The following is a 22,700-nucleotide window of genomic DNA, read 5'->3' as shown; positions in this document are numbered from 1 at the left end:
TTTAAATGATATGATGCAGGACTACTGTATACTACCAACCTAAAACTAAAACCTCTGAAACATTAAAATCATCTTACCTGTTTGTGATAAAAACCAAATAATGTACAATTGTACTTTGACTTCAGTGACATTTTCAATTCAGGACAGTTTACTATACTTAAGTATAGGGAATGAGTAGTAAACTACTTCTTCCACCACTGTGTGTGTGTGTGCGTGTGCGTGTGATGTATACTTACTTACTTACTTTAATTTCATACAGTGCAATATTTATTTATTGTAATACTTAACCACTTAATCTCATTACTGTGCAATTTTTAATACTCCGAACTTTTGATACACCCAACTCTATTAGTTGCATAATGTGTATATGGCAAAATACTTACTTCCAGTACTCAAGTAGAAGTACAGATACTTGTTTAACTTTAACTTCTTTACTCAAGTAAAAGTAACAAAGTAGAGGCTTGGAAATTTACTTAAAGTATAAAAGTAAAAGTAGCCTTGCGAATGAGAAAATTAGAGAACTGACAGCAACTCTGAACATGGAGTCTAATAATAATAACTGCATTATGTATTACATAATACTATACGCTAACGTTACCGCACTCAAGCCGCAATGATTTGCCGCCGAATCTGCCGAGTCGTCTTGTAGTGGTGTGGAAGTGCATCGTATAGTCCCATCCAATTAGTTTCAACTGAAATTATTTGAAACTAAAGTAACGAGCCAACTTTGTAAAATGTAAGAAGTAGAAAGTACTGATATTTGTGGTAAAATGTAAAAGTAAAAAGTTGGCCCAAAAATAAATAGTAAATAGGAGTCCGACCTGCGGCCCTTTGCTGCGTGTCGTCCCCCATCTCTCTCCCCCTTTCCTTTTCCATTATTGCTAATAAAGGAAAATGCCCCTAAAAATGATCTTCGCTAAGTCCTTTCATCTCTGTGATTCGTGGTATTTGTGTTGGATCAGGTTTGACAAACTCCGTTTTTCCATGAACATGACCGTGCACTTAATGCTCTAGAGGAATAACCCTGGGGAATAGCGTCTGAAGCAGGACAGCGATCATATTTAGAACCAAGTCTTTCTCTGTGTGTTATTTAACGTTGAGGCTAAAACTCAAAACTAATCGAGGCTACTGTCCCAGATTCCTGTGGATTGTTTTTGAAGCTGTGATTTGAAGGTTTATTGGAGTCAGCGTGACCCAGTTAAAATCTCCCTCTCTGCTAGCATCACCTCCACCACCTGGAACATCTCTCCACCTGTCACTGTCCAGCAACAATGCGTCTTTTCCTCAACCTTACGTCCTCCTTCTGTCCCCCAGGTCGTCCACGAGGCTTTAAGCTGCGTCTTCCCCTTCTGCGCTCCATGTCTAACAGTAAAGTGTCTCTAAACGACACAGAGGCAGGACACATCCCCACTGCCACACCCCTGCCGCTGCACCCAGACCACCACGGTCATGAGTCCCTAGGCCTGGGGGAGTTCCTGCCTCTTCCCCGCTTACCGCTAAACCACCAGGAGCAAATCGGTGGAAGCAGGTAGGCCCTGTGAATTATTATTAATTAATTAATTAATTATTATAAGGGTACGTTATGTTTTGGGAGCTAGAGATGGGTTAGCAGAGACTTATTTAAAATACTGGATTTGTGGAAAATGTGTCACAGTCTTGATTAGTCTTATACAGGGTCTATGTTTTTGAGAATGGTGCTATACTTTAGAAGTCCGAGGATTAATAAAAAGAAGTCTAAGTCTAATATTTGCTGTGTAATGCTTTCCAAAAAACATAGCCTGCCATCCTCAAGTCTTAGGTGTGAAATTTTGTGATTTTCTTTTTTTTAAGATACTTTTAACTTAGCTAGATTTGACACTTTTCTCAACCAGGCTCATTAACTTTCCACTTCCCATTTTGACTTCTGTGCAATTCTGTGCAAATAAAATCCAACAAAATGAGAATATAACACACTATCTCCTAATGCCTTTATTGTAAGTGTAATTGCATAATTATGTGGATTGTTCTCACTTTATTTTGTCTCATACATTTTTCTTTTTTTAAGCTCCTTGTAGCAAATGACTCTTGCTTGCTTCCAGCAGGGAAATCCTCTTGTCCCCTTTTCCTCCCACAGTGAGGTTACTGTTGGCTAAAAACAGCAGCATTCTGTTTTTAGTGTGGGCAGACACTTTAATCCAAAACATCCAGTGAAATGACACATCTGTAACACCCTGTTGTGTAATACCCATTATGTCCTATTCTGTTTCCTAGGTCAGCTCTACAGAGTTGGCCAGAAGACCACCAGGAGGACCAGCACACCTTACTGGGCCCTGACCCTCCTGTACCGCCTTCTCCTCCTCCTCCACCTCCCCACAGAGCCCACCTTGTGGGTTCCCTCACCCAGTCGTCCCCCTGCGTGGCGCCCCACCACCGCCTCAGCCTCAACCCGGACGCCTCAGGCTCCAACTGCTCGCTGTCTCGCAGCCGCTCGCGGGAGAGCTTCCACAGCATGCGTCGCGCCTCCTCCGTAGACGAGATCGAGGCCATGAGGCCCGACTGGGAGAGAAAGAACTGCAGAGCGAGTATCCGACCGGGGAGCAGCAGCACTGGTGAGGAAGAGGACGTGGAAAGACACACAAACTATTGTTATTATGAATTATCCCCTTTGATTTTAACTATGATTTGGGGATGATTTGAGATTTTTTTAAGGTTTAGCTAAAATTCATTATTTACTGTGTATTAACTATTGTCTCTGAATGGTACAGTCTGCAGCTTGTCTTAGCATTACGGTAGACATTAGCATGCTATCCTGAACTATCATAAGAAAGATGCTGTCATGTTGGCTCACACAAACAAAAATACATGCTAAACCAGCATGGACATAACATTGTGCACTTATGTTCTCAATAACGCACACGGCAACACAACAGAAGATTTATACAAGTAACCTGCAACTTTAGGAGCAGCTCACGTCCGCTGCACCCTACAAAAGGAAATGGCCAAGTTGCGCATGTGCGCAAATGCACGAGTCCAAGGAGTGACGTAAGCTCATCAGTCCAGCAGGGAGTTTTCTACACATGTTATGGAGCATTGTAACATGAGAAACCATCAAAGGTGCTCTATATTCTTATACATGGATATGGATTGCCAACAATAACTGTTTTTCTTTTAATTAGCATGGGACATTAAACAATCAAACAGAACATTTATCACAAGAAAGTTATACAAAAAAACAATTCCAATAAAAAAATATTAGTACTTTTCTTGTAAATTGGCATTTTTGAGCTGCCTTAGTTCAACAGCTAAATTGTGCCTCTGCCAAACAGTCTACACACCACCTTCTACCATCATGTTCAATAAAATACAAAATAAATGAAATATCCACTGAAAAGAGGACGTTTCTGTCAACAACCTGTGATATGTGACATTATTCCAGCATTAATCTAAGGACAAAACAGTAAATATAATAATAAAAAGAGGTATAAAAAATGTTCAATCCAATGTTACACCAAACATTCAACTAAATATTGAACGTTTAATTCGCCATTAGCGATCTGGAAACATTCAGCCCTAATTTTAACATCTGTGTGTGTTTGCAGGTGCAGTGAACAGTAAGTCCAACATTTTAAACTCCACGTCGGACTCTGACCTCATGCGGTACCGCACCATTTCCAAGATCCCTCAGATCACCCTCAACTTTGTGGATTTCAAAGCCGACCCACTCATCGCCCTGCCCACAGGGGACATGGAGATCATAGCTCCCTGCAAACTCATCGACCGGACCCACCACGTCACAGAGAAAGTCACACAGGTAGGGCACAGTTCATGCATAGAGTGTGTGATGTTATCTGTGAGGGTTTTGGCCCGTCTGAAACCAATCTGGCCGGCTGATTGGTTTTTCATGTCAGTGCTTTTTTTTGGGCCCTCTGGGCAGTTTAGCCCATACAGAACACCGAGGCGTGTGCTCATGCACTACGCTTCATGCAGAGAACATCTCTAGGTACTCTCAGACAGTTCTCATAATTGAATAAGCGCCTGCCACTCGCTGTTATCTGACAAGTGTTCCTGGGGCGATAATGCTTGTCGCACCAGCTCGAGTGAATGAGCTGTGATGAGATGATGGAGGCTGGTGTGGCTGTATTCCAATTACTGGTAATTGACTTTGGGAACAACAGAGAAAGGATGAATGGGACAAGTGAAGCAGCGCTTTAATTTCATCAGTCTGATGTTGATGGCGGCCTGCCACAGTAAAATGTCTGCCGCCCTGGCATAGGGCAGACGCCCAACAGGGTTACCGCTACATACACCGTGCACCTCCGCTCCTTCAGCTGTTCATGAAAAGTCATAAAGTCCTAATTACATGACTCTGCAGAGCTGTCTGCTCTACTGAGCTCAAAATTGTCATCCTCTGTCCCCCCCGAGCAAGTGGAAGTCATGGCAAAGTCATGGCAACCAAGTAAACAACGGGGGAGTGCTACTTGTCACTCAATCTTAGGCAAATTGACAAACGGCAATGAAAGCCGTGACGTGAAATCCGCACTCACGCAGGTCCCGTGAAATATGACAGCTACAGTTTATTGGAAAATAGCATTTAATGTTTATCAGACCCCAGATGAGACAAGAAGCTAACGTTAGCGAACGCTGCGGTCCCTCTGCCCCCCCCACTGCAGGAAACGCTGTATTCCTCCAATACGCTGTATTAACGTTAGCTAGTTGTTTTAAAAGCGTTTTCCAGGTAAGTGGGGGGGGTGCATACCGCCCAAAACCAACATGAAAAACCTAGCTAGCTAGCTAGTAATGTCCACTCAGCGTTTTGTTTTGTTGTCAAACTACGGAAGAGGATTAGAGCCACTGTTGAAAAAATTATGTGAGTTCTGACTTTATTCTCAGAATTCTGACATTAATCTCAGAATTCTGAGAATAAAGTCAGAATTCTGACTTTAATCTAAGAATTCTGAGAATAAAGTCAGAACTCACATACATTTTTCACCAGTGGCTCTAATCCTCTTCCGTATTACCTTGTGTAGAAATGAGCTTAACCAAATGAGCTGTTTAGACAGGGGCAAACAGCTTCTTTGCATTTTATTTTTCACATTTGTTTCATGGGCTATTTGCTGCTCTATTTTCTCTGCAAGAAAAACATGGCAAGAAAACACACTGACAATCAAATAAAAACTATATAAATATATATCATTGTGTTTATTACACACTCTGTAAGTGTCTTGTCTTGCCCTGATGTTATGTGTTGAGGACCACAAAGGAAATAAGTCATGGACTTTATTGTGTTTTTATCCTCGGTTGTATTGGATGTCTTTTCCTGTGTACGGCATTCTTGATGCAATTAAATAAATCAAATCAAATCACACATGACAAAGTAATTCAGGTGAGGAGACACAGATGAGGCGACCAAATGGGACGTCTGGAGAAAAGGAAAGCGTGCTTTGACTTCATCATTTACCAAGGTGTTGGAATGTAACTACAAGTACAAATGTTGAAGTACTTGTACTTTACTTGAGTCTTTTTCTTTTCATGCCACTTTCTACTTCTACTCCGCTACCTTTCTGAGAGAAATATTGTACTTTCTACTCCACTACATTCACCTGACAGCTTTAGTTACTTTACACATCAGGAGTTTTGCACACAAAACGCATGTAGTTTATAATATCTGATGTATTATTTTCAATGAAACTAGCCAACAATATAAGTTCCTACAAGTCCAGCTGAAATGATCAGACCATTAAACACACAACTGTTTGAATCCTTTACACTTTCTAAAAGGGAAGGATTTTTTCTGCATTGAGTACTTTTACTTTTAACACTTTAAGGACATAATCCTGTTGATACACACTTTTATTTAAATAACATTTGCAACTCCAACTGAGCTTGAAGACGTAGATGTGACGTGAGCAACCTATCGGAAAGTTGTAAGTCTTCTGGTAGCTGTGCAAGAGAAATGTCAATCATTCCCAATCAGCAGAGACGGAGAGTGTTGCTATATGTTAGGAGATAACAGGCACAGGCTAATTACTGCTAACTAACATGCTAGTTAACATTAGTAATTAAACCTAAACAGCTAATGGAAATCCAAACTGTCTGTGAGCTTACCCTGTACTATACGGTGATTCCTCTACTGTGCGACGGTAAACTGCATGGTTTTGCGTGGCACAATCGTTAGCCTATTTTTACAAAAACGTCTGCTACGGAGCTATAACGTGAGCTACAAGGTAATGGAGCCTTTTATACATTGTTTCTTTAGAAATAAATAATGGACAAATGGAGTCTTTAAACGCTTCAGATGTTATTAGCTGTCAAAATGAATGGCAGTAAATGAAATGCTAACGGCAGGTGATGGCTTATTAGCATCAAAATGGCGCCATAGGAGCTGAGCTTAGAGAGGACAGGATGACCCCCTTGGCTTAAACACTCAAAATGATTCAGCTTATTCCTGTTGGTTTTGCGACCACGCCCCCACGCAAAACTTTGCTGCATGGCCAAAATTTGCGAGATATTCGCTGTATGGAACCCTACCGTAAGTTCTTAAGTAAAGGATCAGAATACGTCTTCCACCGCTGGTTGTCAGAAGAGAGCTTTTTTTGAGGGCAAAGGTCACACCAATAAGGTGGTTTAAAGGGAAAGTGTTCTTGTCCACTTGCACGGAAAGTTCAATTAGTATTTCTTTTTAGATGAAGGCATCTTCCAGAGGAGCAGGTTCATCACAGAGCATTTCTCTGCCTCGGTTCAGAACGTGCGGAGAGTCTTTGAACAGTTTTATTTAGCCTTATGAGCAGATGTGCAGAGCAAAATGTGGCTTTTTTGTTTTCTTAAATCTAGTGTTAGAGGTAGATGACTCCCTGGTTCACCTCTCCACTTCTACATTTTTTTTCTCTTTTTTGTTTTCCCAAGTTACTTTACACTTTCTGTATGTCTGTCAGTGCGTGTGTATTCAGCAGTGACGTGTGTCTCAGACACCTCATCACTCAGTGTCCTGTAGATGAATCCGTTTGTTATTAAAGCCCATAACTCCTGTCAGATTCATGTGACTGTGATGAGCAGCAGGGGAAACCATTCAAGCGAGAAATGTGCCATGAACTTCAAAGTTACTGCTGTGAGACAAAGACGACATCTCCCTAAAGCAGCGGCTTCTAGGTTATACCGGCCCGTCGTGAATCACAGGGTGTTCTCTTCATGCCGTATTTCAAAATGCGCGGTGATTAGCTTTTGTGAAAGGTCAGAAAGGGTTTTGAGATTGTCACAGTTTTTGATTTTTCAGTGCCTCTGTTCTTTCAATTATCATCGGTTTGTCTGATTTATAGTTGAAATAACAGTAAAAGGAAGATTTTTTTTTCTCCTTTATAACGTCACCTCCCCCCATTCATTCTAGAGTGAAATTACTTTAAACTGAAGAAATGACACATGGATCTGTTTTGTCAGTTTCCCTATTAAATTGTGCTTATTGTGCCTTTGATAAAATACACACTATGTATGCATGTTGCAGAATACAGACAGGATGCTGACACCTCCTTAAACGTTATGCACTCACAGGCATGTATGTCCAAACTGAAACTCTCTGCAAATCTACTGCACAACAACTAGGTTGGGCAACTAAGTGACTCCAAATGATCTTATTTCGATCAATTAAATGATCGTCTATAATGATGTAATTTTATTGCAGATAAAGAGGTCTCTAGTTTTCTCTTGCTCTCAATGGTTATTTAGGTTTTTTTTATTCAAACTTCCACATGAGGCCAGTAAAGTAATCCCAAATTTCTCCCATTTGGAAGCCCATGTCATAAGTGAAATGAGCAGAAAAGATTACGTTAATTCTCTGCTGGGACTGTAGTCTACATGGAGTTACTGAAGAGGAATATGGACAATCCATTCTTTCATGTAGCGTGAGTGAGACATGAGAATGGGAACATCAGCAGAGAATAATCCAAAGTTGATGAAATAAACCTCATGCTGAACACTATGTGATGGGCGGCTGGCGAGGTCAAAACATTAGCCTGTGTGTGTGAGTGTGTAAGTGTGTCTATATGCATGTGTACATTGTAGTGCCGATGGAGGAAACAGCACCAGCTGTGTCTCCAAATGCTATGGACTGCTATTTATAGACAGTTAAGGGAAGAATGCAAAACACAAAATGAGTTGCATTTTCACTGCATTTATCTGACAATCATTTAACGTGAAAACTTTCTTTTGGGACTTTATATTGGGGATTTTGTTTGGTTTCTTAGAAGAAAACTCATATCATGGAAAAAAAAAAAAGAAAAGAAAAAAAATTGATGATACTCCCATAAGTCCCCTAAAAAATGACTTCCACCTGCCCTTTCACTTCCAGCAGCTTATTTCACTGATCGCTGCCTTTTCAACTACAAAGACAGAAATAACCAGTTAAAGGGTAACTACTGTTTTTGTGTGTAAGTGACTGATAGGAACAACAATCTTTGACACTGCTCCAGTAATAAGTGTGAACACTGTAAGCGGCAGCCACAGACCAGACTGCAATGTAACCCTATGGGGCAAATGTTCAGCTATAGTTTGTCCATGAAAAGGGCTGTTTTTGCCACTGAAAAGCTCAGATTATTATTCTAAGTGTCTGACAACATTATGGAAAGGATCTCTACAGAGATACACCATTAATAAAGCTCATAAAGACCTTTCTGTTTAACCACAAACAGCTCTGAAGTCCCTAACGCTAAACCCACCAGACTTCCAAACAGTACTTTTAGTGTGTATAGAGCCAACGTCTTGTCACATGCAAATCGGTAAACTGTGTTTATTTCAACCAAAACTAGAGTTGTGATGGTTGGTAAATTGGAAAGACAACCCCAAAACAGCATTTTTATTTTGTTTCTGTTGACTTTGAATGAAGTGTTTTAGGATGCTAAAATGACTGTTTATTTACATGGAGTCTGGTGGGTTTAGCGAACGCAATTTTCGTGGAAGTTGTCATGTTTAAAAAAGGATCTTATTCTTTAACGGAAAGGTCGACCTCCTTAGAAATCCTTTCCTTAATGTTGTCAAACACTTAGAATATTAATCTGAGCCTGTCAGTGGCAAAACGAGCACTTTATGGGCATAAAAAAAAGCTGCGCAATTGACCTTTTAACTTACATTGTAGCCTATTTTGCAGCTCCCGGTCACAGCGATCTAACTTAATACTGGACCAATGTCAAAGACTGTTGTTCCCATCAGTCACTTAGACCCAAAAGCATAGGAAAGGTTGAACAAATAAACAGTAGATACCCTTTAAATCTACAACTGAGTCTGTGTGGTTCAGATCAAAACCTTTGATCTGTGTGGTGAATGCCAGAGAACAGCTGTTTGGTGGATCTGATGATATGATGTTATTGTGAGAGCACCTGCATTACCAGCTCAGGCCTGAAGATGACAGCACCACACCAGATAGTGTGATGACAGGCCTCTGCAATCCCTTAGAGCAGCACAGAAGTTGAAAGGAAAAACAAAGCTACGTAATTGAAGTGTTCCATAAAACTTCTGACACCCTGAACGAGAACCCATGCACATTTCCTCTCTCATTTGTCCCGGCTTCTGGCACGGGGCCATTTATCCTGCTCCGTACCTGTGGATTTTTGCCTCTTCTTTAATGACAAAGCTGCTTGCACTCCCACTGGCTCGTGGCTGGAATGTAAATACAGCAGCTGCCTTCTCATGGACATTAGTTATCTATCTCTCTTATCTCAGCCAGTATTACTGTAGCACCAGGGGTGAGCTGAAATATCAACGCAGCATAGAATCCCGTTGATCTTTTATTATATAAATTACACATGAGAAGTTAACCCTTATGGTGTTCTGGTCTGTGGGACCAGTTTTCAATGTTTGCCAAAAGAAAAATTATGCTAGTTATTGTTTCTTCTAACTCAAACTCATTGGCCTTGGCTCATTTTAAAAATAACTTGTTTTTAGTGCTGTCAGTTAAACGCGTTATCAACGGCGTTAACGCAAACCCAAAACCCAGTTCTTGTTAACGTTCTTTTCGGCCTAGCAAACTTAGCTCAGGTGTTCGTGTCTACTGGACCCGAGTGTATGGAACTGTAGGTTCTATGAAACTTGTATTTCTGCACTTGCTATTCTCACACAAAGTTACACAATTGTTACATTTCAAGCACTTTAACATGTTCTGATTAAGTTCTAACAAATAAGCACCAATAAAAAGAGAAAAAAACGAAAATGATCATCTGATCATAAATGTGTTCTCACAGGGGTAAATGGCAAATATGAACCACAAATGATGTATATATCATTGGTAATTGAGCTAAAGTTAACATCTGTAAGGTATTTTTACATAAATTGTTATGGCTGTATTGATTTAAAAGCCAGACCCGGGAACATTGGCTCAGTAACAAAAATATATGAAAACCACATAAGGGTAAAATGTTGGTAAATAACACAAAAGGTAAAAAAGATAATGAATTGCAATACTTACTGGCCTACATGGTAAGATATTCACTAAGATACAGTATATCCTAAGGATTCACTGTGCCCCATGCATGTTTAAGGGGTCCTTGGTTCAAAAAACATTCAAGACCTCTGGTGTATAGGCTTGAGCAGGTGAGTTGACTTGTTTATTAAGGGTAGATGGATGGATGGATGGATGGATGGATGGATGGATAGATGGACGGATGGATGGACGGCGGGATGGATGGCTAGATGGACGGATGGATGGATGGCTAGATGGACGGATGGATGGATGGCTAGATGGATGGATGGATGGATGTCAATAAATAGGATATTTATTAAAAAAAACTAGTCTTACTCAGTGTTTGGAGAGGCATGAAGGGCTGAGCAAACCAACCAACCGTGTAGAGAACAACTGGCATCATGCCTCACTGCACACCTGGATGCCCACATACACACTTTCAGTGACACTCGTAGCTTCTATGACTGTGGGCGCGTCCTGTAGTGGACACTTGATGATCTACGATCTAAGATGTACGTACATTCCACACACTCCCCCATCACAGCCCTCACAGTATTCCTCACACACACACCCAGACAACACACACAGCATTCTCACAGACATGTGAACATTTCTATAACCACACTTACATTGCCCTGACACTCTCTTACACACAGACACACACACAGACACACACACACACACACACACACACACACACACAATCTCTCCGGTCTCACCAACCTATGTTTTTTTGAAAATTATGGAGTATGGTCTTGACCTACTCCGTCCGTAAAGTATCTCAAAATAACTTTTGTTATGATTTGATACTATACATAAATTGAATTGATTTGTTGTCATTTAACTTATGTTTTCATTTAAAGATACCTTGCTATATCTTACCTCTTCCAAACTGTATTAAGTAAATGGACAGCAGATTTTAAATTAAACAGATATTGTTCTGATGTAAGTCACTGCTGTGCTAAAAGAAAAAAATGCATATCCAAGAATCTATATAATATATGTTGGCAGTATTTTTCATCCTTACTTTAAGAATTTGAAATACTTATTAATTATTCATGACACATCGGTTATCAGCTGTTCTTTTAGTTTCATGCTCAGTCGTGGCATGGCTTTTAGGAACTCTGCTGGTCCAATTTGTCTTTGTGTTCTCTGTGACGACAACCACTTCCAAATTAGAAACAGAACATGAGCTCTAGTGAACTTTGATAAGTCCCAATTAAGCAGCATATAAAAAGTCCAAAATGTTGGTAAAGACACTTGGGATCCAAAAAGATCTCAGTCTCATTAATGCAACGCTGGTCACCCTGGTGGGGAAATTGTAAATAGGGAATGATTTATTTGGTTAGTTTTCTGTTTATTCCTGAGGCACAGGAACTTCAACTCAAACAGTTTTCCTCCAGTATACTACATCAAGACAAATACCCACATACAGTAAGTGATCCAAAAAGAAGTTATTATTTTGCAATAATGGTTTAAAATCAATTCTATCTGGCATTCTGTGTCCCCATGTGAAAAAGCTACTTTGTGACTTCTGAGCTGTGTGCATAGGGTATTCATACAAGGTACTGTAATAAGGTACTGTAGTAAGGTATTGTAATAAGGTACTGTAATAAGGTACTGTAATAAGGTACTGTACTAAGCCACTTATTAAAGAAAACGTATAGCATCAAAGACTTACATTAAATGGAATGCAGGTTGTGTATATTTCTTTAATGATCACAGAAGATGAGAGGATGAGATCTCTGTGGCGAAGGCAGCAGGACTAAGTCACATCTTCACTGTACTTTAAGTGTGTGTGTGTGTGTGTGTGTGTGTGTGTGTGTGTGTGTTTGTATACTGTATACATCCTTGTTTGTGATGTAGTTTTGTGTGCATGCACTAGAACAGAGAGCTCGGGCGCCCTGACAGCTCAGTTGGTAGAGCGGGCGCCCACATGTAGAGCTTTACTCCTTGACATAGCAGGCGCGGGTTTGACTCCAACCTCTACTCTTTGCTGCATGTCATTCCCCTTCTTTCTCCCGTTTCATTTCTTTAACTGTCCTATCAATAAAGGCCGAAACATGCCCAAAAATAAATCTTTAAAACAAGAAAGAACAGAGATCTTCAACCCCCTTGAGGGTCCTTAGAGTTGCTGCAGGGAGGCCACCATAATAATGTTTGATGGACAGATACAGTTAAACTTAAGGATTCTCTGTGAAAACATTGAAACATAATACTGTAAATGTATGAACATGCCAACGATGTTTATTTTAAAAGCACCATAAAAAGGTATGTGTAAAGGCTTCAGGCTGCAATGTTATTGTAGGTCCGGTTTAACATGCAACTAAATTTGATACAACATAGTTGATGATAATAATTTTGATAGTAAGGGGTCCCTGCTCCATCTCTTTTACAGCTAAGAGGTCCTTGGCCTAAAAGACATTGACGACCCCTGCACTAGAACACTATGTGCCTTTCCTGTGTGGTTGTCCGTCTTTCCCATTTATCTAACGTACAGTGAAGTTGCTACCAGAACAGATACGGTATGGGTTCATAAAAATATCATAGTAAGTGCAACACTGCATATTTTATGTGGTAGACTGGTTGTTTTCTGACAAGCAGACATGGACATTTTTGATGTTTGTTATAAGTATTTTATATCATACATTTCTTAATATATATTGTAGGTTTCTTATTAGAACTGACCCTGCAAGCCTGTACACAAATGTCTACCCACCACTGCTGACTCTGGACACATCAGCATACCCATTCTCCCATACGCCCATACTCCCATACCATTCTCTTCAACCACCTATCCCATCACATTGGTATCACTAGCACAGCTCTCTCCTGGTTACATTCTTATCTCTTACACAGGGAGCAATTTGTCACTATTAGCAACTCCCGCTCCAATCCAGCTCCGGTCAACCAAGGCGTGCCTCAAGGCTCTGTGCTTGGACCCAGTCTCTTCACCATCTACATACACCAGCTTTGTTAGATAATCCGGCAACATGGTCTCAGTTATATAGCCTACATAACCTTATCTGCCTTCATATCACTAATATCACCCATGGTGGACATGCTCTACATCCCAGCACATTCTTTGTGTCACATTACGCTTTTTGGTAATCGGCAGTTTTCTTTAAAACATTGGTGATGCAGAGCATATTAGTAAAGCCACTGTATAGCAAAGCATCATCAGAAGAATGTGACTCGCCCTGAAACGTTTTTTTTTAACGTTTCTGTAGTGTTCCCTGGACACTTTGAAATAAAATATTAGGAATTATAATTCTGTTAATGATAGTGTTGCAGCCTCAGAATGGGATTAGTAAGACTAGTACTTTTTCACCTGAATGAAATAGATTAAAGTTTCAATACCATTTCACCAGTAATATTATACTTATGTTTAAATATGATATTTATACACTCTATTGAAACTTACGCATTTACTCTAGCAGCAATTTTCTCCCACACAAATTCTCTCTGTTTTACAGCAGTCGCTGTGTTGCTTTTTTAATGAAATACATGTTCAAACTCCTTGTGTATATGAGTATTTCTGTCGACCAGCTGTTTGTGGTTGTTACCATGGTGCATCGTAATATCATGGCTCCTGTCATGCTGCCTTTTTTGCGGTGGTGGTTAACTCTGAGTGAACTTACTCAGAGTTGATTGAACCAACTCAAATCAGCCTTTCTGGAACCAAAAACTCAGAGTGTACCATCTCAGGGTAAATCAACTCAGAGTTCAGGGTTTAAACCCCTGGATGTTAATGGGTGTGCCATCTGTCCATTCTCTGAGGTCCGCAGCCTTAGTGTAATCCTGGACTCCACCCTCTCTTTCCATACTCATGTCAAATCCATCAGCAAATCAGCGTTTTTCATCTCAAAAACATCTCCAGACTCCGGCCATCACTCTCTGACTCGGTGACAGAAGCTCTCATTCATGCTTTCATAACCTCCCATTTGGACTACTGCAATGGCGTCCTGTCTGGGTTCACCATTAAAACCCTAGACAGGCTCTAGTATGTCCAAAAACTCTCTCTATCTATCTCACCCACACCAGGTTGTGGCAACACATCATCCCAAACCTCATCCACCTTCACTGGCTCCCAATTAAGTCCTGCATCACATATAAAATCCTCCATCTTACCTTCAAATCCCTTCGTGCCCTGGCCCCACAGTACCTGCTCCATCCATAAACCCCACCTTGAGATCTGCGGACCTCAGACACTGGCTTTCTCTCCATTCCCAACACCAGACTCTGTACATTTAGAGACGGATCCTTTAGTGTTGCAGCCCCATCACTCTTGAGCACCCTCCCTGCAGATATCCAAAATGCTACATCCCTGGACATTTTTTTTTTTGAACTCCTGAAACACCACCTGTTTACCACAACTTACAACCTCCTTAGCTGAGCCACAGTAATTCTGTAAAGTGTCCTTGTGTTCCATGAAAGGCTCTATATTATTATCATTACCTCTGTCCATTCTGTCTCTACTTATGTTTCTATAATCACATTTTGCACTGCCTCTAATGAGCCTCTATACATTTTGTAATTGGGTACATAGGCGTTGCTTTGTCAGTGAAGTGATGGCTACTGAGAAGTTTGTGGCAACCCATTTAGTTGACTTCAGATCTGTTAGTGAGTGCAAGGCATGTGCTATAAACCAGAGCAATCTTGCAGAAAAACCTTAATTATGCATTGGGGAAATCTGCCGCAAATGTAAAACCACGTTTCGTTAGAAGATTAAAAGTATAACAGAGACTTTGATCAGAGTTCATTTTCCCTGCATGCCACTGCTTCCATCATGTTTGTTAGTGTACAGTGTAGCAAAGCTGCTCAGGCTGCCGCCCCTGTTATTCCATGAATTAAATTCCCTACTAGTCAAAGTCTGATGATACATATTTGCATAGGGTCATGAGTATGCATGAGCTCTCTAAATAGTGTATGTCGTGAATGATTCAGAAGCAGGTATTTTTAGCAGTGCCACATGTTTTTTGCTAAGAAATCGCCAGTGGAAGCTGGGCTCTAAAGTGTCACTGTGGTTGTTTTGGTGAGAGATGCACCTCTGGCAAAGTCCCACAGCAGGGCTGTGTCCTTTAAATGGGACAGAAATGAGTAGAAATAGGGTTTTTTATCATTCCAATAACAGAGCTTCTCAGTCTACCTGGAGAAATGTATGTTCTTTATCCAGATGTCGGTTTCAGCCTGAAGATGGTTTCCATTTCATCCGTGTTCATTGTTTGACTCCTTACTTTTCTTTGTGTCACTGTTTCCAATTATTAGGGCCTGAGCGCCAACAATGGCTAAGGAACTGAGGGAATTATTATTATTCTTTTATCTGGCAAATTAATCACATTTTTGAGGGGCTAAACATATTCAAAAACTCACCAAATTTGGCGGTTGCATCAATTCTGGTCAAAATTTACGTATTTTAAGGGGTTTGAGAATAGGTGCACAAAAATGGCTTGCTGGCGCCCCCGAATTTTTTTTTTTAATTGAGCCCCCTGCAGAAACGTATTTTCTCGAAACTTGGTACACATATGTAGCATGGACAAGACGTACCAAAAACGTCATTGGAGCCATACCCTAAACCCAACAGGAAGTGCGCCACATTAAATTTAGTGTGATTTCCACGTCGTACTGTAACCAACTCCTCCAACATCCGATCAACTTCAAATTTGGTGTGTGTCATCTTAAGACGTTGAAGATGAAAAGTTATTAAAAGAAAAACTTTTCGTCATAGGGCATGGCCGTGGCGGGGCGGCCATTTTGTGCATTTTGCCTTTGAAACAAGAAGCGGGTGTAAGTACATTGTCTGATTGGCTCGAAACTTTTCACCATTCACAAGACTCTGAGGACTTATACTGGACTCAAAGTCCCAACGCCCTCTAGTGGCAACATGAAGTAACCAACTCCTCCTAGAGATTTCATCCGATGGACTTCAAATTCAGTCTGTACCATCTCACCACATTAACGATGGCAAGTTATTAAAAGAAAAACTTTTCGTCAAACGGTGTGGGCGTGACATGGCGGCCATTTTGAGTGTTTAGCAATGATCGACAAAGCACACTACAGTGTACGTTGTCATATCTGCTTGAAATTTCCCACAATCACCAAGAGTCCAGGCCTGAGGACATCTCCAGGCCAATATGGACTTTTGGTTTTAGCACCGCCCGCTGGCAACAGGAAATCAGCCTTACATGACAAACATCATCCGATTTACATGAAAATTAGAATGTGTGGTTTACATGTGATACTGAGCTGGCACCTTTATATTAACCACTCCTTTTATGGCGTTTGAACCGTTTTATGTAGAGTCTTGTGTGAGGTATCATTGAACTCAGCAGAGAGTTTGTTTGTCATTGGTCATGGTTTGGCCCTATGAGTGCCCTTATGCTTAAGCCAGCGTTATGTAGCGCCTCCTCCCCCCCCCCCCCCCCCCCCCCCCCCCCCTTATTCAACACAACAGTTGCAATGTACCTGTCAGCTATCCAGCTCCAGGAAAGTGAATTCAAGTTTGTTTGGTATATCCAGCAATCTCGTAACGTTGGAAGCACTGGAGTCAAAGCTGTAATTACAATACCCTGAAACCGTGATATTTTTGCTGAACGTTATCACACCGTCAGAATATCAAACCGGCCCATGCTTATTGCGCACTTAATTTATCAAAGAGAAATTAATTATATGGCAAGAAGGCAAAGGAAATAGGATTTATTTAGGCCATTTGCAGTTTGAGCCTGCAGCTACACTCCATAGCTCAGGTAACCATTTTCCTGTATGCAAGGCATATCTTAAATAGTCTTGTTCCTGGACTCTAATTGCCCTATTCCCTCTCAATTAAGGGGATTTTTGTCACTGGGGAGCAGTTGTCAGAGTGACAATATGGTAATATTTTGATGTGAAATGCACATGTGACTGTGCTCTGTCAGTTAAATGGGCTGGAATAAAGTACAGTCTGGGAGCATGTGACACACTCAACCTGCAGGACTGTAATTTAGCTGCCCGCTCAGTGGCTCTGCCTCAATACCTCAAACTGATTGAGTGCTTCCTCCATATGAGTGCAATGACCCACAAAGAAGGAAAGCATGCTGTCAGTGTCTTGAAGCAATGTGTAGCTACTAAAAGACTGACTGTCTTCAGGCATAGTCAAATGACAATCATTTGGACAGGGTGGGTTATGTTATTGCATAGATCACAGATAGCGATAATAATCCTATCCAGATTAGCCTTTGTTTTCCACCAGCATCCAAAGACACATGTTGTCACCTATGGAAGGATTTTTGCTCTATGTTTTTCTTTAATTTGTCTTTAATATTATACCAAATGCACAAGTACACATCCTTTGCATTAGTTAGAGCGTACGATGAAGTGCATTATATTATTTATCCTACAAAGCAGCTAGGATACAGCTGACTATTATGGAATGGAAACAGTCACACTTTGTGTTGATGCAGGAGTTTTAACGTGACTACGGAATTGTCGTCCTTGTTGAACAAGTGTGCTCATTCTCAAGCAGCTAATCTATATCAGACGAATCAATTTTTCCTAACCCTGCTGTTGAGAGCCATCCCCTTTAAACAACATTAGAGAGACATTGATTCAGCCATTTGTAACGCTCTATATAACGTTAGTTGGTTTCAAGTCTATTTTGGTGTGTCTTTGAAATGACAGGATGACACTGTCCATGGGGACTTACAGACAATTACAATGGATTTTAAGTAATATTCCAGGAATTACAACAGATGTGAACTATTAGTTTAAATTTAGTTTAGATAGAACAAGTTATTTCTGCAGCTTTAGTGCTAAGTGTAATTAATAGCATTTTTTCACTAAAATTAGCATGTGCGTGCATGGTTTTGAAACAGAAAAAAAAAAAAAAAATAAGCGATAGACTCATTTCCCATTGCCAGTAGACGAGAACGCCTTTCTGGTGTGTCATGTTCTGTTTGTCAATGCGCTGGAAAAGATGGTTAGTAAACACTTGAAAGCAGAATGGAGACTAGTAAAAATGTTACGGCGTCTACTTCTTTTTGTATCAGTTACTTATTTATTCTCTCTTTCAAACTCGGTGCCGCATACTCTGGAACGAGGTTCAAGCGTGTCCACCTGGGTGTCATGTTTCCATCACTGCCGATCAATGCCGGAGCCGATAAATACCCGTGACTACTGCAGAGACATTTGTCCCCGAAATGAGTGCCTATTGTAACCTTTCCCGCTGAAGACAAAAGCCAGATATTAAATGATAAAAAAAGAAATAAAAATGTAAAGGTAAGTTTTGAAACAAAAAGATTTTGACCCATGCTGTTAAGACAAAGAAGAACAGCCTGTTACAATATTTCTTTATGTGAAGATATTTGTCGCTATTCTACACCTGTTCATTATCATCCACATCCCGTGTGTTGTGTGTTCAGCGGGGACTGGCTAACTGAATCTGTCTGGCTCTAATTCACACCCTGGCAGAAGGGTTCTCAGTCTTGCAGTCTGATTGAACGCCTTTCACCACTGCTGGCAGGCTACCTCTCTCGCTCTCTGTCTCTCTATCTCTCTCTCTCTCTCTCTCAAACACACACACACACACACACACACACAGAGACAAGCACACACACACACACAAAAACATGCGCACACACACGCACACACCAACATGCACACACAAACACAAACACGCACACACGCACACACAAACATGCACACACAAACACACACACACGTACACACACACACACACACACATACAAACACACACACGCACACAGAGACGCACACAGACACACACACACACACACAAAGCCAGTGGCAGACTTTTAAAGGCAGGAGGCATAATAGTGGAATTGTGAAAACATTTGTGTGGGGGGGGCAAAGTGATACAGGGAAGGAAGAAAGGTTAGGGAGTGGAGGGAGCTAAAGAGAAGAATAAGGAATAATGACAGAGGGAAAGAATGGAAAGAAAAAGAGAAGCAAAACACTGACAGAAAAAAGGAAAGAGAGAGGGACTAGGGGAGTGGGGGAGAAAACTAGGCAAGGGGAGAGGAGAGAAACGGCCACATAGGTTGTTTCTTCAAGCAGCAATTAGGATTTATAGTGGGGGCGCTCTACTGGCTGTAGTAATTAGGATGGGAGCAAAGCACGAAATAAGGTGATAAATGGCGGATTTAGCAAACTGGGGGCCCAAGGCGAAGGTATGTATGGGGACACACCCCCCCCATCCGATCTTTTATACTGAATGGTGGATAGGCAGGTAAAGCTAATCTATGGGGAAGTAAAAGTTGGAGAGGAGAGAGAAACCAGGGTCCCTGGTTAAAGTCCCCGCTTTTTTTTTCATAGTACGGACCAAAGTACAGAGTGTGGATTGGTAGCTAGACAGATGCCACTTCACTGCCAAGTGTTTATGAGCAAGGCACCATCCCCCCCCCCCAACTGCTCAGGGCGCTGCTCCAGCACCTACACCCCCCCCACTCTGACATCTCTACATTATTGCATGAATAGGTCCTGAGCATATGTGTGTATTTCAGGCCTGTGTCTAGTGATTACTAACAAAACAGAGTGCAAATTGTAATTTCCCCACTGGGGATCAATAAACAGTATAAATTATCATTTAAAATGATTAACGTTATCCTCACCTAGTGCCACTTCACAGCTAGCTGCTGTGGCTAGAGCGGCATGTTCAACGCTATGGACGTTGTTGTTCCTGTCTGTATCCCAGACAGTAACCATAAAAAAAGTTCCTCATCATTGGCGTTACGGACTAGTCCATTTCATTGTGAAAGGAGGGGGTGTATTAAGGACTATGGACAAGTCCATTTCATTGTTAAAGTAGGGGGTGTATTAAGGACTATGGACAAGTCCATTTCATTGCGAAAGTAGGGGGTGTATATGATGGGATAAAAAACCATGAACTGGACATCTTAAATACTACTCCACCGTTCCAACGTGTTTCCAAAAAATATTAATACGATTTACCATGATTTTTGAAGCATTCATGATAATAAGGGGCATTTATATTTTATTTAGTATTTTTTTCTACTACTGGTAGGGGGCTCCAAGCAGCTGCCTACACCTCTATGTCTCCTGTCTCTTTGTCACTTTCTGCATCACGTGCATAACAAAAGTGAAGTAATGTAACAAATATCCATGATTTTAACCCAAAACAATGACCTTTCTGTGAACTTTTTCTAACCTAACCAAACTGCAACCGTTTCACAACATTGACATCCGGTACGTTCTTTTTTTGTTTACATATGAGAGACGTGTAATGCTCCTATTGGTTGCTTTAGAGGGTAGGAATAAATAACATATATTCTCTTATGGTTTGAAGAGCTTGTTGGGAAAGATGGGAAGACAGAGCGGTTAAAAGAAAAATAAATTTTACTAAAAGAGATACAGGAAAAGTAGGAGAGATTGGGAATACAGGCATAAAAAGAAACGGGGGGCCACGTAGAAGAAAAAGTTCAAAGAGCAACAGATAATGGATGTAAGGGGCGTTCAAGGCCCCACTGCTCTCACACCTTTACCACCTGAGTCTATCCCTCCCATTTCTCCACAAATCATATCCCTCGCATCTATCTTCCCTTCCTTTTCCCCCTCTGTCACCGTGTTTTCTCCTCTCTCCTGTCTTTTATTTTTTCCTTTCCTTTTAACCCCCAGCTGGTAATTTCTCTATTCTTTTCCCTCCTTCTCTTTCACCCTGCTCTGGTGCGTCTGTATGACCCATTTCCTTGGCCCTGGCCCTATTAATCACAGTGTTGTGGGCTTGGCCAGCCTGCCTCACTGCCTGGCTGCCCTTCCTCATCATAGCAGGTAATTGAATCCGAGAGGGCTCAAGGTCCTACCAATAAGCAACCATTGACTGGAATGTCATTTACCCTGCTTATGTAGGACCTGGTTGCTTTTTAAACTTGGTCACCATGGTTTGTAACGGTGTGGTGGATGTCTAATAATACAGATCTATCCATATTTACCAGAGAAAATATGTGTCTGACACGGAGAGGTGCTCTACAGTTCTACAGTTAATACAGTTAATGGGTAGGGTGCATTATGAGACAGGGTTGATTATTATTACCTTGATAGAAGTACATTACTCTAAGTACACCTGCATTGAAGTACAATTATGTACCCCATGTGACCAAAACGTATCTTTGCTCCGATCGGTGTGCTACCTTAAAGGACAATTCCAGCACAAAATGAACCTAGGGGTCGATTTGGTACACATATATGTGTACCAAATCGCCAGTTGTCTGGGATCTGTTTTCACGCTAATTGGATGTGTCTCTAGCTTGAAACAAGCTAGCGCAAACTGTTGATTAGCTTCTAACACTAGCTTTAGGGGCATAGGCTAAATCGCTATTTTATACCGCTAACAAGGTCCAAAATAGCACCACACTTCAATGTCCCCTTAGACTTGGTTGCAATGGTTGGTTATGGTTTGGTGGAGGTCCAATAATACAGATCTATTGATATTTACCAGAGAAATATCTGTCAGACACTGACAAGCCTCAAAATAGCACCACACTTCAACCGTAGCATAATGAAGCCACCAACGCTGTGTTTGAGCTATGTTACTGGTTACTGGTTTCCACGGCATTACTGTTTTCCAAGATGGCGCCTGCATGTAAACATGAACGCTGCTGTCTTGTAATCTATCTTTTTAATAAACTGTCTGTACACTTACAAAGTTCTCAATGCTTTGATTTACAAGTAGGCACGCTCATTATGCTGCCGTAGAAGTGCAGTACTATGTTTAACCTTGTTATCAGTATAAAATAGCGATTTACCCTATGCCACGAAAGCTAGCGTTAGAAGCTAATCACCGGTTTGTGCTAGCTTGTTTCAAGCTAGAGACACTGGATTAAAGGGGGTAAGCCTCTCCTCTCTAAGCGTAGCTCCCATGGCGCCATTTTGATGCTACCAAGCCATCACCCGCAGTTAGCATTCCATTGACTGCCATTCATTTTGACATCACTTTGACAGCGAATAACTTTACATCTGAAGCGTTTAAAGACTCCATTTGTCCATTGTTTTTTTCTAAAGAAACACAACAATGTATAAAAGGCTCCATTACCTTTTACCTCAGGTTATGGCTCCATAGCAGGCGTTTTTGTAAAATTAGGCAAACGATTGTGTCATAACCAGGCAACTTACCGTCGCACAGTAGAGGAATCACCGTATAGTACAGGGTAAGCACGCAGACAGTTTGACTCGGTACACGCGTTAGTAAGCCCTAGGTTTATTGTCCATTAAAGCTTTACTACGAAACTTCTTGATGTTAACAAACGTCTGTTACATTCAACCCATTACC

At 41.0% G+C, this 22,700-nt stretch overlaps 1 protein-coding gene across 2 annotated transcripts in view; it reads left to right on the top strand.

Moving 5' to 3' along the window:
* The window catches only part of kcnh2b (potassium voltage-gated channel, subfamily H (eag-related), member 2b), a 374,402-nt gene that overhangs the window by 179,671 nt on the left and 172,031 nt on the right, over window positions 1–22,700 (top strand). For both annotated transcript variants that reach the window (XM_032503799.1, XM_032503800.1), the window contains 3 exons: window positions 1,315–1,528; window positions 2,251–2,588; window positions 3,579–3,790. In XM_032503799.1, coding sequence (XP_032359690.1) covers window positions 1,315–1,528; window positions 2,251–2,588; window positions 3,579–3,790 — 764 coding nt within the window. The remainder of the gene's footprint in view (window positions 1–1,314; window positions 1,529–2,250; window positions 2,589–3,578; window positions 3,791–22,700) is intronic.

This window comes from Etheostoma spectabile, chromosome 22 (genome assembly GCF_008692095.1).
Source record: "Etheostoma spectabile isolate EspeVRDwgs_2016 chromosome 22, UIUC_Espe_1.0, whole genome shotgun sequence".
Lineage (NCBI taxonomy): Eukaryota > Metazoa > Chordata > Actinopteri > Perciformes > Percidae > Etheostoma > Etheostoma spectabile.
This window is presented reverse-complemented; position numbering and strand designations above follow the sequence as displayed.